Raw genomic sequence first — 15884 nt, 5'->3', positions numbered from 1 at the left:
TAAATGACCTAGTTGACTCATGACATATTTGTATCTGGTATTGTGTTACTCCCCCTTACCCTTGACCAAATTGGGGATGTAACACCATCTATTGGATATAAAGAATAAAAGTTTATTATGCGGCAGTGAATGCTGTCGCCTCACAGCAAGAAGGTTCCCAGTTGAAATGCAGTTTGGCCAGGATCTTTCTTTGTGGAGTTTCCATGTTCTCCCTGTGTCAGCTGGGCTTTTTTCTGGGTACTACAGCTTTGTCCCACAATCCAAAGACACAGAGATTGGGGTTTAGCTTGACTCTAAATAAGTGTGCATGCAAGTGTGAATGGTTGTTTGTCTCTGTATGTTGGCCCTGCCATATGCTGATGACCTGTCCAAGGCCTCTCATCCAATGGGATTGGCTCCAGCTCCCCCTGTGACCCATAAAGGAAGGGCAGTTTGGATAATGGGTGTATGGATGGATGAGTGGATGGAATCTTTGTTATTTCGTAACCACCAATCCAGAGTCATGCTTGCAGTCTTGTTTCTCTTTTATTTCGGGGAAGATACCAACTTACGTAAAACAGGAATTTATGTGAAACAAAAGGCCACAAGCGAAATGCAACAACCAAGTCCCATAAGCAACAAACATAGCAAATAAAAAAACTGTCACTTTCACACCCTTCTGTGTTTGCATACATTTTGGCATGTTTTATTATTTTTAAACATATCATCTTATAGAAAAAACGTTTGCTATTAAAACAGCATTAAGACAATATGAAGTAAATAAGAACACAGGGACTAGGATTGTAATAGCTAACTCCTACAGAAGGTGCTGCGGGTTTGGTCGACAACATGAGTGGTGGGTAAGGAGCACAACATTTTACTCAATGTTTTTCAGAATTCAACAAATAAGACTTGTGCTTGATTAAAGCTGCTGAGTTACACATATGACAATGGTGTCAACATGGACAACATTCTGTTTTGGCCGAACAATGAAATCCGTGTTACAATTTTCAAGGTGAGCCCGTTTTATTGTGTGTAATGATGTGTTCTCAGACAGGAAGCTACACATTCATGCTAATGGTTGATTGACATGCCATTAGGCCGAGGAGGCTTAGCAGACTGAGGTTAGTGGAGGACGCAGAGCTGTTTTAAATACCCATGATGCTCTGGTGCAGTACCTCATTTCACTACAGCTGACAAGGCACAGCTGAACACAAATTAATAATAGGAAAAAAAACAATCGGGGAAAACCACCGAACATCAACATATTTATAAGCTAAGTGAAATGTTGCTTTTTTTTTCTCCATTTCCTGGATCGTTTCCAGGTCAGTCCGGGTCCAGGTCTGGGTCCAGGTCTGGGTCCAGATCTGGGTCCAGGTCTTAGCCTGAGGTCTCAGGTAGAAACAGTGTAAAGCTGCTACTGCTGTGCTTTCTTCAGTAGGGCCTCGGCCTCCTGGGGAGAGACAGAGAGGGAGAACAGATGAAAAGGGGGACAGAGTATTTTATATTAAAATGGAGGATATTGGTTTATATATCTCCTGCCACCACTCAAAGGAAAACCCCTCTGTTTCTATGGTAACTGGCACACCTCCCTGCAGTCCCTGTTAAGACAGAGAGGAGGCACCAGTGTGCCGGAGTAAGAGGAAAAGGGGTAGAGGCCTGCTTTGGCCTTAGATTATCATGAACAGATGTATTATGTAATGTGTGTGTGTTTTCTGCATAGAGATCATACTGCGTTAATAAATATATATTCAGGCACCGGTTTTACAGGAAATATGGTTGAGCTGCTGGAATGTAGTTCATTCAAAGGACAGCGATCAGTGTTTGTTTGTGTTTATAAGCTCACCTTAGAGCCCGGAGGAGCAGTGAGACCCAGAAAGGCATACACAGCGTTGTCCTCTCTGGCATCGAAGAAGGCCTCATAGTTCTGAGAAAGGAGAGGGAGACACAGAGAGACGATTAGACGTAGATCGATCAGCGGATCAGGTGTCTTAAATGTAAAACAGACTTTGGAGCAGCACCCGAGGGCGTCAGTCCGAACAGCAAATGCCACAAGTCTGTGAGAAACAGTCGTGGTTGTGTTATTTGTCCAAGGACAGGCCTCAGTAGTCAGCCTGATGGCGGGGCATTGTCTTTGAGGGTAAAACCCAGAGTAAACAAACTAACACATTCACCCATTTACTGTTCGGTCTCATTTCTTCACTCCTCTCATTCCTTTGTTTCTCTCCCCTTTCTCTCCCACAGACACATACCAGTACACACACACACACACACACACACACACACACACACACACACACACACACACACACACACACACACACACACACACACACACACACACACACACACACACACACATACCAGTGAACACACACACACACACACACAGGTTTCTCAAAAAGGGACACCACAGCGACAAGTATCCTGGGAAATGCTCTTCTGTTTGTCTTTGACATTCAATACAGCCCATTCTGCATTTGCGACTTGACTTCCAGCGATCAATTTGCTGCACAGCATGATGCCTCGGAGCAAGCAGGCTAAAGACCCTATGTCTATCTAATGGCAGTGGGACAGGACAGAACATCAGGGCCAATGGTAGAGTATATCTGAGCAGGGCCATCATCACGATGTTAGAAATGCTGAGGCCAAATGTCCAAAAATCCTTCTTTGCAATCCCACCGCACCTTTCTGAATAGTTAAAATATTCCCCTGTGATTTTTAAGTTCCGTGAATTTTGTCTCCTCAAATGATGGTTCAAAAGATTAGTTTGGCATTTTTAAATAAACATTTTCTTTGCAGGGAATTAAATAAGAGGATTAATACCAGCCTCATATCTGTCCGTGATGTATTAAGCTAAGCAAGCTGACAGTTAGCTTTGCGCAAAGACTGGAAGTAGGGGGGAAACAGCCCCAGTAAAGCTCACAACTAAACATTTTATGAGTTTTAAGGGGTATTACCTATTTTTTTCACTCAGATTTTTGTGACGATCAAAGAAATGAGAAATGTCCTAAACCTTAGGCAGATTATTTTACCTTTAGACAGGCCCAGCTAAGCCATTTCTCTGTTTCCAGTCTGTATGCTAAACTAAGCTAACCAGCTTAATGTTCACTAGATAAAATGATACTGATCTTTGCAAACTGTTGAACTGTTCCTTTAATTTGCTGATCTGAGACCTTAACAAGAGAAATATTATTAGAGAAGTTTAAAATCCCTCAAAATTATATTAACTCGCTAACATTGTCATCATCACAAACATGCTAACCAACATATATCAAATTTCAAATTGTCATGTTTTTCAGCATTCACAACCAAACTGTCACCTCAAATTAAATAATAATTGTATTATGACACAAATGTTCAGGGCTTGTGAGAACATTTATCATTACTACTACTTATCTCCATTTAAAGATAAGACACCACACTCTGAATTCAACACTGATTAATCTGTATGTGCATTTATCAATCAAAGGGTTGTTGTGAAGGCTGTTGCTAGGAGTCATTAGCCAGCATCATGACGCTATCAGCTCTTTATCAGTAGGCTAACCCTTAGCTTTTATGACAAAGATCGGTAGAATCTAAAGAACTGCCGGAGAAGTACTTCATTCGATAGGCTGCCAGGTAACAAAACTGTTACGTTTCATTACACCCATGGCATTACAAGGTGACCAGCTGAAAATACGGCCACTCTATGCTTGCTGCATCTCATCAGATTGATGAGAGTGCTTAATTGGGGCCATAAAAAGAAACACATGTAGCTAACAGGAGGTGAAAGGCTTTATAAAGTCGAGGGGGAGCTGTAGACTGCGGGTGGTAAGTCTCTGTGGATTCCTCACTATGAGCGACACTTAACATTAAACAGTTATTTGATCTGTTATTAAGTTAAAACATTAATAAGTGCAGCTTTTTACATATTTACTCTAAAAGCAGATTCAGCATTCAGAACCCAGCATGCAGGATTTGTGTGTACTGAGGACACACTCCAGCTCTGTAGGAGTAGTACGGTAATTACATGCAACACCCATTTGCCAACATTTCAGGGCATTTGTCTGCGTGTCTCTCACCCCGCAATATTTGCTTTCGTTAAATATCTGTGGGGGCAGAGGGTTCCCCGCCGCGGGCCTGCACTCCTCCGGGATATTCTCTCTCATCCACTTCCTGTTGGCCTCGTTGGCCGCGATGTCACACTCCTCGAAATCGATCTTATTGGCCGCCACGAAGCCCAACACATCCTGCTGCTGCTTTTTGATCTGCGTGCAGGGGGAGATGAGAGAGAGAGAGGGGAAGTTGTCAGTTAGACATGTGTTAACTTGAGGAAACATAAGGGTTCAGCGTGCTGCCGTCAGTCTGTTGCAACAATAAGGACACTGTGCCTCTCCACTGTGAGTAATAACACCACAGAGGTTCGCAGCCTGCACTGTTACTAAGTTACAGCTCATTTGCTGACAAGTGAATGAGGTGGTAGAAGAGTACTGAAGAGGGTGAACTCAGGCAAAGCTCGGCCGGGACAGACTGTGTTTTATCTGGAAGAAAAATGTCAGATAGTGAGGAAGACGGCAACTCCCAAGGCTGGTCTCGAACATTCTCTCCATAGTTTCAAATGGAACCATATCAAAACCATTTGTGACACGCTGCATACTTTAAATTTGATAAAAAAAAGTGAGAAATACTTCCTGCATATATGTGTTGACAGTACACACAATAGTCGCTGTCTTTCTCACTTTATGGGATATTGTACTGTTTGTCTTTGTTGTCTGTTTGGTCTGTTAGCAGGATTGCACAAACTCTAAAGGAAAGTTTACCACAAAGCTTGGTGGAAGGATGTGGTATGGGTCTGGGAAAAACTCTTAAAAGTTGTATGTGGGTCCAGATCAGGGGGCAGATCCCAAAGTAGGTCAACATTGTGAGATAGGATTTCTTTGGTAATTTTCACTGATTTCCAAGGCCTTCATTCAATAATGTTGATCAGGCTGATTTCGCTAAGTGGGTGCAATTCAGTGCAGCTTTATTGCATTTTTAAGGGAATTTTGAGCCTTGTTGGAGGTATAGGTTCTACTGAGGGACATTTTAGATTAATATGCAACCATTTGTGACACTATCCACACTTTTAATTTTACAAGATGTCTGGAGCAGGCTTTCTTATACAGAAATGTGAGAAATATTTAAACCAACGAAAAACTTCAGTTTGCACCAGAGTTGCTGTCTTTTTCACTATCTGCGATTTTTATCTTTAACAATAAAAATTGCAACTTTTAAAATAGTCTATAATACTTGGTACAAAACCTGCCTGTACAAAAACTCAAAGAGATGTGAAAGTCTATAAAGAATAACAGTGACATCCTGTGGGCTCTCACCTGTTTCACAGGGAAATATAAGATACAACATACAACAGAAGAAAACATTAAATGCCTCCATACTGTTCCTGTCCTTCAAGTGTACGGAAGCCCCGACATTCAAATTTGACGCAACACAGCGTCATTTACACCGTGTTTTTATCCTAAATCTCTCTTATCCTCCCGCCTGGAGCCACATTCATGTTTGCTCTCGCCCAAAGGGCATGTGAGGCCATCAGCAATACTTAGCAGTAACTGCAGCTATGCAGCGATGCTACCGGAACTAGCGATGCTACCACATACCCCGTGTGCCCCCATGGGCAAGAGCTTGTTTGCAGTGTGTGCGCGCTAACGCGGCAGACAGGGTTATCAGAGGACATTTAGGCTAAAAACATGGTGTATATGTCACTGTTTCGAGTCGAATTTTAAAAGTTGGGGCTTCCTGACCCTTGAATGACACCACAGGAGCAGTATGGAGGTTTTTTTTCTGTTGTATTCTTAAGTTTGAACATATTGTCCCCAGTAACTTTAATTGGATGGATTTGGTTGCAATGCTGGTTACCCCTGAAACTCCAAAAGTGTTCTCAAACTCTTCACCCACCCCTCCATCGGCATAGTGGTGAGTGGCTAATGTGTGAATTTCTCTATTTCACTATCCCTTTAAGTTGCTATATCACAGGCTAACCCCTATTACAATTACACACTTTAAGACCATAAAGATGCTACAGTATACTGAATGTGTCCTTCCTGCTTCTGCCTCTGTCTATATGGATGTGCCTGTGTGATTCAGTGTATGAAACTGTGGTCCAATGAGCTGACAGTGGGTGTGTTTCACAGGGAGGATGGCCCTACAAGGCCTGACGGAAACAAGCGTTCCTCTGGGACTCGAGAGGAGGTAACTGGTCAAACACGAGCCAAATAAGGCCTGTTGCACGGGGACACACGCAACCAGCTTGTGCTTCAACACACACACAAACACACACACACTTTAATTGTGTAATAATGGATGTATTCTCTTCCTATGAGTCCAGACGAGTCCACGCGAGGGCTCCACTAGACTTCATGGTTTTGCAGATAGGACAGGTGGATTATTTAACAGCCATCTGCTGAAACAACACCGAGACATGGAAATGAGGGAGCTGGCAGATTAGCTGTGGCACAGCTTGACTCATTTGACGGCAGTTTCACTCCCAAGGCCAAAGTCCTAAAACAAGCTCCCTCCACACCAGCTTGGGACAAAGCAGCCGAGTGGAACGCCACAAGCTCTCAAACTCACATCCACTCTCTCTGTCTCTCCAAACGCACAAAAAAACGAGCCTCTCTCTGCTGGAAAGATGTGCTTGGGCTCCTCTCCACACTTAAACAACAACTTGCTTTTTTGCATTGTGCACAACATTGAACCTGTATTGCTAAAATGACAGGTTATACATAAAGATCCACAGACCCTGTTTTCTCCTTCACGTGTGCCCCCTGACCGTTCCCCTAACAAGCCTGCATTGTACTGTTGCCAAGCAAAATTAATTTGTAGGGCAAACTGGCCTCATGCCATCTGCCCCTAACTGTAATTGCACAGTGAGAGTTCTCAGCTTGGCCCCTTTTAGACCTTTCGCTTTATTCTCCAGTGTCTTTTAGTACATTTTTTTTCTCCCTCTTTAAATTGGAAGAAACCAAACTGCCACTATCGGTTGTGGTTTTTAACAACTACTCTTCTCTTATTTCCTCACATTAACCCTTGTCTTTCAGTGAAGGAAGCTACTAAATGACTTATCAGTCCATCTAGATAGGACAGAGAGAGACAGAGTTGAGCCTGAGTCAGGCCTGCAGACAGTCAACAGACAGGACCTGGACTCCTCATTAGGATTTACATAACCCATTGCCAATGTATGCAAATATAGACAGTGGTTGTCTCTGAAATCACTCACTCACTCACTAACCCCTACTCAGAGTTTTTAGCCAGGCTACGCCAGTCGATCAACAACTTGTTGAATGAAAGATCTCAACAACTATTGAAGATACTTTTATGCAGTTTTGTACAGACATTCAGGATCCCCAGATGATAAATCCTGAGGACTTTGGTGATCCAGTGACTTTTCGTCTCGGACCACCAGCTGCTCAGGTTTTACACATCAGGGAGATTGTCTTCTTGTGAATGCCTTCTAAGTCATACTTGCTAAACCCCACCTTCTCCATGTTAGTGTATGGGACATGGACCAAAGGTCAAAAGTACAAAACACATTTTTAGACAGTTCATATAACAGGAATGAATGTTCAAATGCTATTTTTTGTTCTGGTAAGTGTGGTTTCAGTTAGTTGCTGATATACAGTGCCTTGCATAAGTATTCACCCCCTTTGGACTTTTCTAAATTTTGTCATGGTATAACCACAGATTAAAATTTATTTCATCGTGAGTTTATGTAATGGACCAACACAAAATAGTGCATCATTTGGAAGTGGGGGGAAATATTACAGGGATTTCACAATTATTTACAAATAAAAATCTGAAAAGTGTTGAGTGCATATGTATTCACCCCCTTTACTGTGAAACCCCTAACAAAGATCTGGTGCGACCAATTGCATTCACAAGTCACATTTGCAATTCACATAATTAGTAAATAGGGTCCACCTGTCTGCAATTTAATCTCAGTATCAATACACCTGTTCTGTGACGGACTCAGAGTTTGTTGGAGATCATTACTGAACAAACAGCATCATGAAGACCAAGGAGCTCACCAAACAGGTCAGGGATAAAGTTGTGGAGAAATATGAAGCAGGGTTAGGTTATAAAAAAATATCCAGAGTTTTGAACATCTCTCTGAGCACCATAAAATCCATCATAAGAAAATGGAAAGAATATGGCACAACCGCAAACCTACCAAGAGGAGGCCGTCCACCCAAACTGAAGAGTCGGACAAGGAGAAAATTAATCAGAGAAGCAACCAGGAGGCCCATGGTTACTCTGGAGGAGTTGCAGAGATCCACAGCTGAGGTGGGAGAATCTGTCCACAGGACAACTATTAGTCGTCTACTCCACAAATCTGGCCTTTATGGAAGAGTGGCAAGAAGAAAGCCATTGTTGAAAGGGATCCATAAAAAATCCCGTTTGGAGTTTGCCAGAAGCCATGTGGGAGACACAGCAAACATGTGGAAGAAGGTGCTCTGGTCAGATGAGACCAAAATTGAACTTTTTGGCCTCAATGCAAAACGCTATGTGTGGCGAAAACCCAACACTGCCCATCATCCTGAGCACACCATCCCAACAGTGAAACATGGTGGTGGTAGCATCATGCTGTGGGGATGCTTCTCTTCAGCAGGTACAGGGAAACTGGTCAGAATAGAGGGAAAGATGGATGGAGCCAAATACAGGGAAATCCTTGAAGAAAATCTGATGCAGTCTGCAAAAGACTTGAGACTGGGGCGGAGGTTCATCTTCCAGCAGGACAATGACCCTAAACATACAGCCAGAGCTACAAAGGAATGGTTTGGATTAAAGAATGTTAATGTCTTAAAATGGCCCTGTCAAAGCCCAGACCTCAATCCAATAGAGAATCTATGGCAAGACTTGAAGATTGCGGTTCACAGACGGTCTCCATCCAATCTGACTGAGCTTCATCTTTTTTGCCAAGAAGAATGGACAAACCTTTCCATCTCTAGATGTGCAAAGCTGGTAGAGACATACCCCAAAAGACTTGCAGCTGTAATTGCAGCGAAAGGGGGTTCTACCAAGTATTGACACAGGGGGGTGAATACTTATGCACCCAACAGAAGTCAACTTTTTTGTTCTCATTATTGTTTGTGTCACAATAAAATTTATTTTGCTCCTCCAAAGTACTATGCATGTTTTGTTGATCAAACGGGAAAAAGTTTATTTAAGTCTATTTGAATTCCAGTTAGTAACAGTACATAATGGGAAAAAGTCCAAGGGGGGTGAATACTTATGCAAGGCACTGTACAATGATGTGAAATGTCATGCTCTATCCCCTCATCACTCCTGCTCAAATACGCAAGATGAAAAGGTTCATTCTGGGATATTTTGGCTACATATCTGGAGAGGGGGTAATTTTTATTGAAAGTCTATGGTTCAGTATTGTGATCACTGAGCGACCCACCTCGGCCTGTGCACCACCTCTGATCTGGATACACGGTCATCTCTGTTCAAACCGTCCAATCAGAATCCTTGTCATGATACACTCTACTAGTGTCTGAACTTAGCATCTAACTATAGGACTACTTCCATGATGTTCTACTGCCTGCTAGGGTCTTAACATCAAAGTCAATTCTTTGTGTTCATGATATATTTAATTTGATTCTAATTTACAAATGTTCATGTGTTTCCCTATACGTTTCTGCTGGCTGAAATATCTCAACATCTACTAGATAGAAGGACACCGAATTCTGCAATAACATTCACCGTTCCCAGACGATGAACCCTACTGTATTTAATGAACCCATGACTTTCTTGCACTGAAAAAAGAAAATTGTTTAACAACTCTCAAACATTACTTCAATTGGTAACAATCTAAGGGAATTCATTTTTTCTTTTAAGTTTGTAATTGTGTCAATATAACTTAGAAACGTTGTGGATGAACAAATTCATTTTATTTGTGTGTTACCAATGAAGATATTTTTTCTGTTACTCCAATAACTCAATTTTTTTCATGTAGCACCACTATGGTTTTGTATTTATATAGCGCTTGTCTAGTCTTGATGACCACTCAAAGCGCTTTACAGTACAGTTTTACATTCACCCATTCACACACATTCATATAGTGCATCTATTCGCAGGACTTTGTTATTCTATGGGGGGCCATTCGGGGTTCAGAATCTTGCCCAAGGACACTTCAGCATGCAGATGGGTCAGACTGGGGATGGAACTGCCGACCTTCAGGTTGAGGGACGACCACTCTACCCCTCAGCCACAGCCGCCCTATGCGTGTGACCATGATTTGCTGCAGATATATGTCTAACTTTGGTTATTCTCATACTCCTCCTCTAATGGCATCATCACATCAAATTGAATTCACCCGATTCCTTGTGTGAATTGAAATATTATGACACAAACATGTCAAACTAGTGACATTCCCATTTCCCTCTGCAGTACTTTGAATTGAGTGCAAATCAGCAAAGCTCTAAAATGTGTCAACATAGTAAACATTATACCTGCTAAAACACTGTGTTAGCAAGTTAACATTAGGAATGTGGAAATGTTGCCACGTACATTATCACTTGCACTAATCTGAATTTAAAGTTATCTTCCTGATTTTATTTCACACGCTACCAGAGAACACTGTTAACAATGTTTTACACAAACCTGTTCTTTTACTACACAAGAAGAAAGATCTGCTGCATCTCAACATGATTTAGATCAGTCAGTAATGGAATTACACGTGCCTTTCTTACTCCTGCAACACTCTGAGCTGCAGGGTTTAATTCATTCAATGAATCCTTTGCATACCCATTCTGTTATAAACAGCACAGCACACAAGAACAGATACAAGAGATGAGAGGTCGGTTTAATTTAACTCACCTATTGTTGCACTGATCATTATTTTGGACAATCCACAACCTGTGTTAACCGTGGCAAAGGAACCTGTACCATGCTGTGCTTGGTTTATGTTCCACATCGTGTCATCATCATCATTTGACAGTGTGGCAGCAGGGCACTGCGATAACATTCAGACCTGATCAATCCCAGAATAGGGTCAGAACGCTGACATCATCAGGCAGACATTGATTAGAAGCACTGTATCCACAGCACTGGCTCCGATCAATACAGTGGAAACTGATTGTGGTTGAGAGTGATTCACTCACACGCAAAGGAGTTAACTTTTTTTAATATTTTAGATACTGTAAGATTAAATTACCTCTAATCCTTCAGGAGTCCAACATTCGAATTGGGAAAAAGCTCTCTCTGGACCAGAGGAAAAATGAATCACTCCCAGCTCATTGTGACTGTGAGAGACAAAAGTTTTTGTCTTGTACTGGAACTCAAGCAGCAACAGTAGCCTCTACCCAATCCTGTGCTCAGTAAGCATTACAACATCATTAGAACAGCTTCTTACACTGCTGCTCTGGCCGGGTTCCTTCACTGCAGCCCAATGTTGAAACAACAGCAAAAGGCCAAAAACCTGACCTCTTGTACAAACCAACTGACTCTCAGCCAACTTGAGACCATAAATGTCAAACAGACAGTGAAGACCGCCCAGTGAATCTGAGATTTACTGAGGGGAAGAAAGCCTGAGACTTGAAAGCACACACACATAAAACATTGGAACACAATCTCACACAGAGTGTTATCAAGCTGTTGCTGAGTCTTGGTGCATTTACTGTGGCAATGAGGAAACTGTACAATCTGACTGCAGGCAGTAAATGTGTTTTCAAACAATGAGACTCAGCAAGTCTAGTTGGCCTAGTTGTCTAGTCAAGATAAACGGCTGTGTGTGTGTTATGTCTAGCTATTACCCATTTAGTCGCATTATGGGGACCTGTCTCCCCTTATGTGGACAAACAACAAGACCCCATGATGTCATCAATTACATTTCGAGGTGAATACATGTTTAATGTTAAGTGTAAGTCAAGTTATGGTTGAGGAGAAGGTCTCAAGAGTGGGATAGACTGTAGAAATAAAATTTCCTTGTGGGAGTAATTAAGTATTGTGAATCTCTCGGAGAATGAATGCAAGTCTATGTGATGTACTTTGTCTGTGTGTGCGCTCGTATTTATTTCTTTAGAACCTTATTTTGCAGAATAAACATTGGCCTTGTCAAGACCAGTAGATCTTACTATTTGTTTCGGCTGTCCACAATGAGTGGAAATAATGGAAAGTCCTAATTTGGATAGCTATGCATACCTGTGTGTGTTTGTGTGTGTGTGTGTGTGTGTGTGTGTGTGTGTGTTTGCATGTGCAATTTATTTATTTACATTTGTAATTTAAAAGAAATTCTACGTTTGCTATTGAAATTTAGCCTGAATGTAACCACAGGACCAAGTTAAGTAGGAAAACATAGACCTACTCTTCAAATCTCATAAGAACATTGTGTAAGCTTTATATTAGGATGTGTGTATGTAGTATGACCTAATCTTTACCTGACCATCTGCGGTAAGGTGAGAAGCGTCTCCGGGGAACTCACAACGAGTCAGAGCAACCTTTCTTCAGGTGACTCCAACTCCCTGCTTCTCATTAGTGGCTGGATATGCAATGATGTCAGCACTCGCTCAGTTTGCAGGGATAACACCATCGTTGGATTAGCACGGGTCAGAGGTCGGGGGGGGGGGGGGGGTTTTCTAAGCAAAGCAACCGATGCTTTGCTTAGAAAAACTCTCACTGGCGGTGGCAATAAACCTTTGTCTTTATAGCTTATATAGTTGATTCCACAATACCGAACACACTTTATATACAGTCTATGGGAATAATGTGAGACTGTGGTTTAGTGTTTTACTAAATGGCTTTATGTTATAAGGCTGCTATAATCTTCTTCATATTACAGCTTGAAAGATAACGTTTGATCCAGGAATGATATTAGTCTCCATGCAGCAAGTAAGGAATAAAGAGGAAGAAGAGCCAGCGCCCAACCTAATCTCTTTACCATACCTGCACATTGAGGAACAATCATGTTGACATGCAGCAGCTTGCTGAAGTTCTTCATTATCTGTTATTACCATACTTTACTTCTCTGTAACTCATCTCTATGGATTAGTACACATCTTTTATGCATCAGCCATGGTTGTATTGTAATATAAAATGAGAGGTTATTTCTTAAACCTTGGCCATACCATTTTGCTGTTATATGATTCATATTTTGCAGAAAATCAATGAGAAATACAAGCTTTTAAAGTGTTTGTCCACAAAATAGAAGCCTTTGGAAAATAGCTCAGTCTGAATAATTCTGACTGTTGTACCATGTGATCTGCTGAATCTGACCCATCCCTCTGGATCCCTTTAAGCTGTCTCCTTCGCTTCACTGCAGTCAATACCCAAGTCAAGCTTGAGCTTGAATTGTTGGTTTTCAAATCCTCCTCCTGGTCTCCCAGTTTTTGGCTCTTGTTCCACTCACATGATTAACTAGACTGGAGTGATTCATGTCGCATTGGACACTGGTGGATGGTGGAATGCAAATCACATTGTTGTGTGTGGTCACTGATGAAATCTAACTACAAGCCTGGGGGAGGTCAGAGTTTCCACCATACCACACTTCCCAAACACATTCTCAAGACATTTTTAAATAAATACTGTGTAAGTCAGACATAGAGTTAGTCCTATAAACTCTATAACGGGACAGCACATCTCAGTATTAGATTAGAGAGGCACTCAGGGACAACAAGCCTCCACCGAGGACAAACAGTCAACTCATGAAACCACATTTAAAATTACTAGATTGGGATTTCTATTTGGATCTGCACCAAATCGCACAAAACCATAAATACTAGCTCACGAAACATGTTTGATTGTTTTTATAAAGATTCATATTCACTGAAAAATCAAGGAAAATGTCCTATGTCCCTTTGTTAAAGAATGTGAAAAAAACATTCCTGGATCTGACCCTTGAACCAGATCCAAAACAACATTTGATGGATTCTGTCCTGAACAATTAAACATCCTTCCACCAAGTTTTGACGTAATCCAGGCCGACAACTAAACAGACAAAAACATGGAGGTAATGAAACCAAAGAAGTTAGTCAACCCCAGTGGAGCGGATCACCAGGAAACATACATGATGCATTAACTGTGCAACGGCTCACTTAAATCAGTACACCAGTACTGATGCAGACTGTAGATGATAATGTGAGTAAAATACTGTTCGTGCAAAGAGCAAATATCTTCGTCCACCAACTCCGGCAGGATCTACTAAAGACAGATCAATGAGGGACAGCGCATTTTCCAAGACGGGCTCCAGAACGGTGATGGCATCACTGACTCTAAATTTCGACTTTACAGCAGGCTCCTGTCCTGTAAGGCTGCTGCTGCTGCTGCTGAGTCCTGATAAATGTCATTTACTGTAAGGGCAATTAAATAACTCATTGCTGTCCAACTGAAAACAAGCTCTGGGTTTGATAATTTCCTTTGTGCGTGAGCTATGAAAATGAGCTGCTCGAGGAGTGTCAATCATCCTAAATGTGATCTGAGCTGCAGGATGTGACAACGACTTCACTCTTAGTGACCTCTTTGTAGGGAAAAGGTGTGGATTTTGATATGTCTGTTATTTCTTTGCTGTTTCCATCACAGCCCTTTCAAAAGTGCCATATTTAACGTTTTAATAACAACCTTAAATATATGAGAGACAATGCTTGGATGCTAGAAACTCAGTTTATGTTCAGAATCTTAAATTAGCCATGAGTTGAATAGGTTTAACTGCAAAAAAGCAACACTTTAAAGCCAGATTTCAACTTCTACTGTTGCACAGTGTAAGTCTACGCTGACCCAGACCTCCAATGATTCCTAAACAGTGCCTAAGCATTTCGAGGCTGCAGCTGCATATCTGAAAAGGGGGCCCTGGAGAATTGCATCACCATCATTCCTCCCCACTCTGGGAGAAAACTGGCAATAAAAATGAAGCTGAAGCTGCAGGCTGCAGAACAACGAAGCAAACAATCGAGACTCTAGATCCCAACTCCTTCATCAAATACACAAGCGGTCTGCGCAGGCATCAGGTGACAGGGTGTGGACAACTTTCAGTTCATGTATTGATTTTGAACCACATGCCCTTTCTTGTTTTCAGTCTGGTTCCAGTTGCAGAAACACATCTCTGTCACTTCAGGAAGCGGAGAGAGACAAATGTGTCCTCTAATCGGTTTATCACCTCAGACTTCCTCCCTGCTTGTGTGACAAAGTTTGAAAGGGACCGAGGCAGACACTTCTAGAGACTCCATTTGTGTATAGAGTGTTGAGAAGGGCAGAGCTGCATGCTTTCTGATGAGTCAGACCACTCCAGACTGAGCCGCTGACAGTCGGCTGGACATCACTTATTGAGCTCGGTAAAAGTTCAGCCTCCTTTCTGCTGGAGGCTGCAGATAACACCACACGCATGCACACACAGACGATGCTTTCCTTGTGTCTCTTACCGAGGTGGATCCGGAGGACGATGCTATGTACACTTTGATCACCATGATAAATCCCCGATGCTGACTCGAGTCCGGTTGGTTGGTTGGATGTCCTCACCCCTTTGCAGACACTTTGCAGGCTTGGGTCGCTCGGTGATGAGGCAGAAACGCAACAATGACAACAACAGCGAAACTTCACCGCGCTCCGTTGTGTCAGCTGTAGAGGCAGCGCAGACTATGTGCGTAAACGCTCTGCTTCTCTACACTGGATGGAGCTTGGCATTCCTCCTCCGCCTCCCCGCCCCTTTTAGACTCTCCCTCTCTCTCTCTCTCTCTCTCTCTCTGAATGTGTGTGTGTGTAAGTGCGTGTGTGTGTGTGTGTGGAGAAAGAGCACACACTTGGAGACACGTACACGTACGCTCACAAAGAGCAAGAGAGAGAGTCAGAGAGGGGCAGTGGGCCTATCATGGTGGCACCTAAGTGAGAGTCTGAATTTTTAGCATCGAACCCATTGTCTTCGCGCCAGACACCCATCC

General features: G+C 42.3%; 1 protein-coding gene and 1 long non-coding RNA gene across 2 annotated transcripts; one reads left to right on the top strand and one right to left on the bottom strand.

The window, feature by feature from the left end:
• Positions 1-506: 506 nt before the first annotated feature.
• On the bottom strand, positions 507-15620 carry sh3bgrl (SH3 domain binding glutamate-rich protein like). Its single transcript, XM_053428672.1, has 4 exons — positions 15369-15620; positions 4044-4229; positions 1826-1906; positions 507-1432 (listed from the first exon to the last, which is right to left on the bottom strand). The coding sequence occupies exons 1-4, from the start codon at positions 15411-15413 to the stop codon at positions 1397-1399; spliced, it is 348 nt and encodes a 115-aa protein (XP_053284647.1). The 5' UTR covers positions 15414-15620; the 3' UTR covers positions 507-1396.
• LOC128445818 (uncharacterized) lies at positions 4091-12081 on the top strand. The gene is made up of 3 exons (XR_008339509.1): positions 4091-4361; positions 6150-6207; positions 10095-12081. It is a non-coding gene; the product is annotated as an uncharacterized LOC128445818 (long non-coding RNA).
• Positions 15621-15884: the final 264 nt, after the last annotated feature.

Source organism: Pleuronectes platessa, chromosome 8 (assembly GCF_947347685.1).
Source record: "Pleuronectes platessa chromosome 8, fPlePla1.1, whole genome shotgun sequence".
In the NCBI taxonomy this organism is placed as follows: domain Eukaryota; kingdom Metazoa; phylum Chordata; class Actinopteri; order Pleuronectiformes; family Pleuronectidae; genus Pleuronectes; species Pleuronectes platessa.
This window is presented reverse-complemented; position numbering and strand designations above follow the sequence as displayed.

Bases quoted from the DNA above. Each gene is read 5' to 3' on its own strand.
- sh3bgrl (XM_053428672.1), bottom strand. From the start codon at position 15,413: ATGGTGATCAAAGTGTACATAGCATCGTCCTCCGGATCCACCTCG. The intron at 4,230-15,368 runs GTAAGAGACACA...CCCTGCACGCAG, and splicing joins CGTCCTCCGGATCCACCTCG to ATCAAAAAGCAGCAGCAGGA. The intron at 1,433-1,825 runs GTGAGCTTATAA...GTCTCTCCCCAG, and splicing joins CTGCTCCTCCGGGCTCTAAG to GAGGCCGAGGCCCTACTGAA.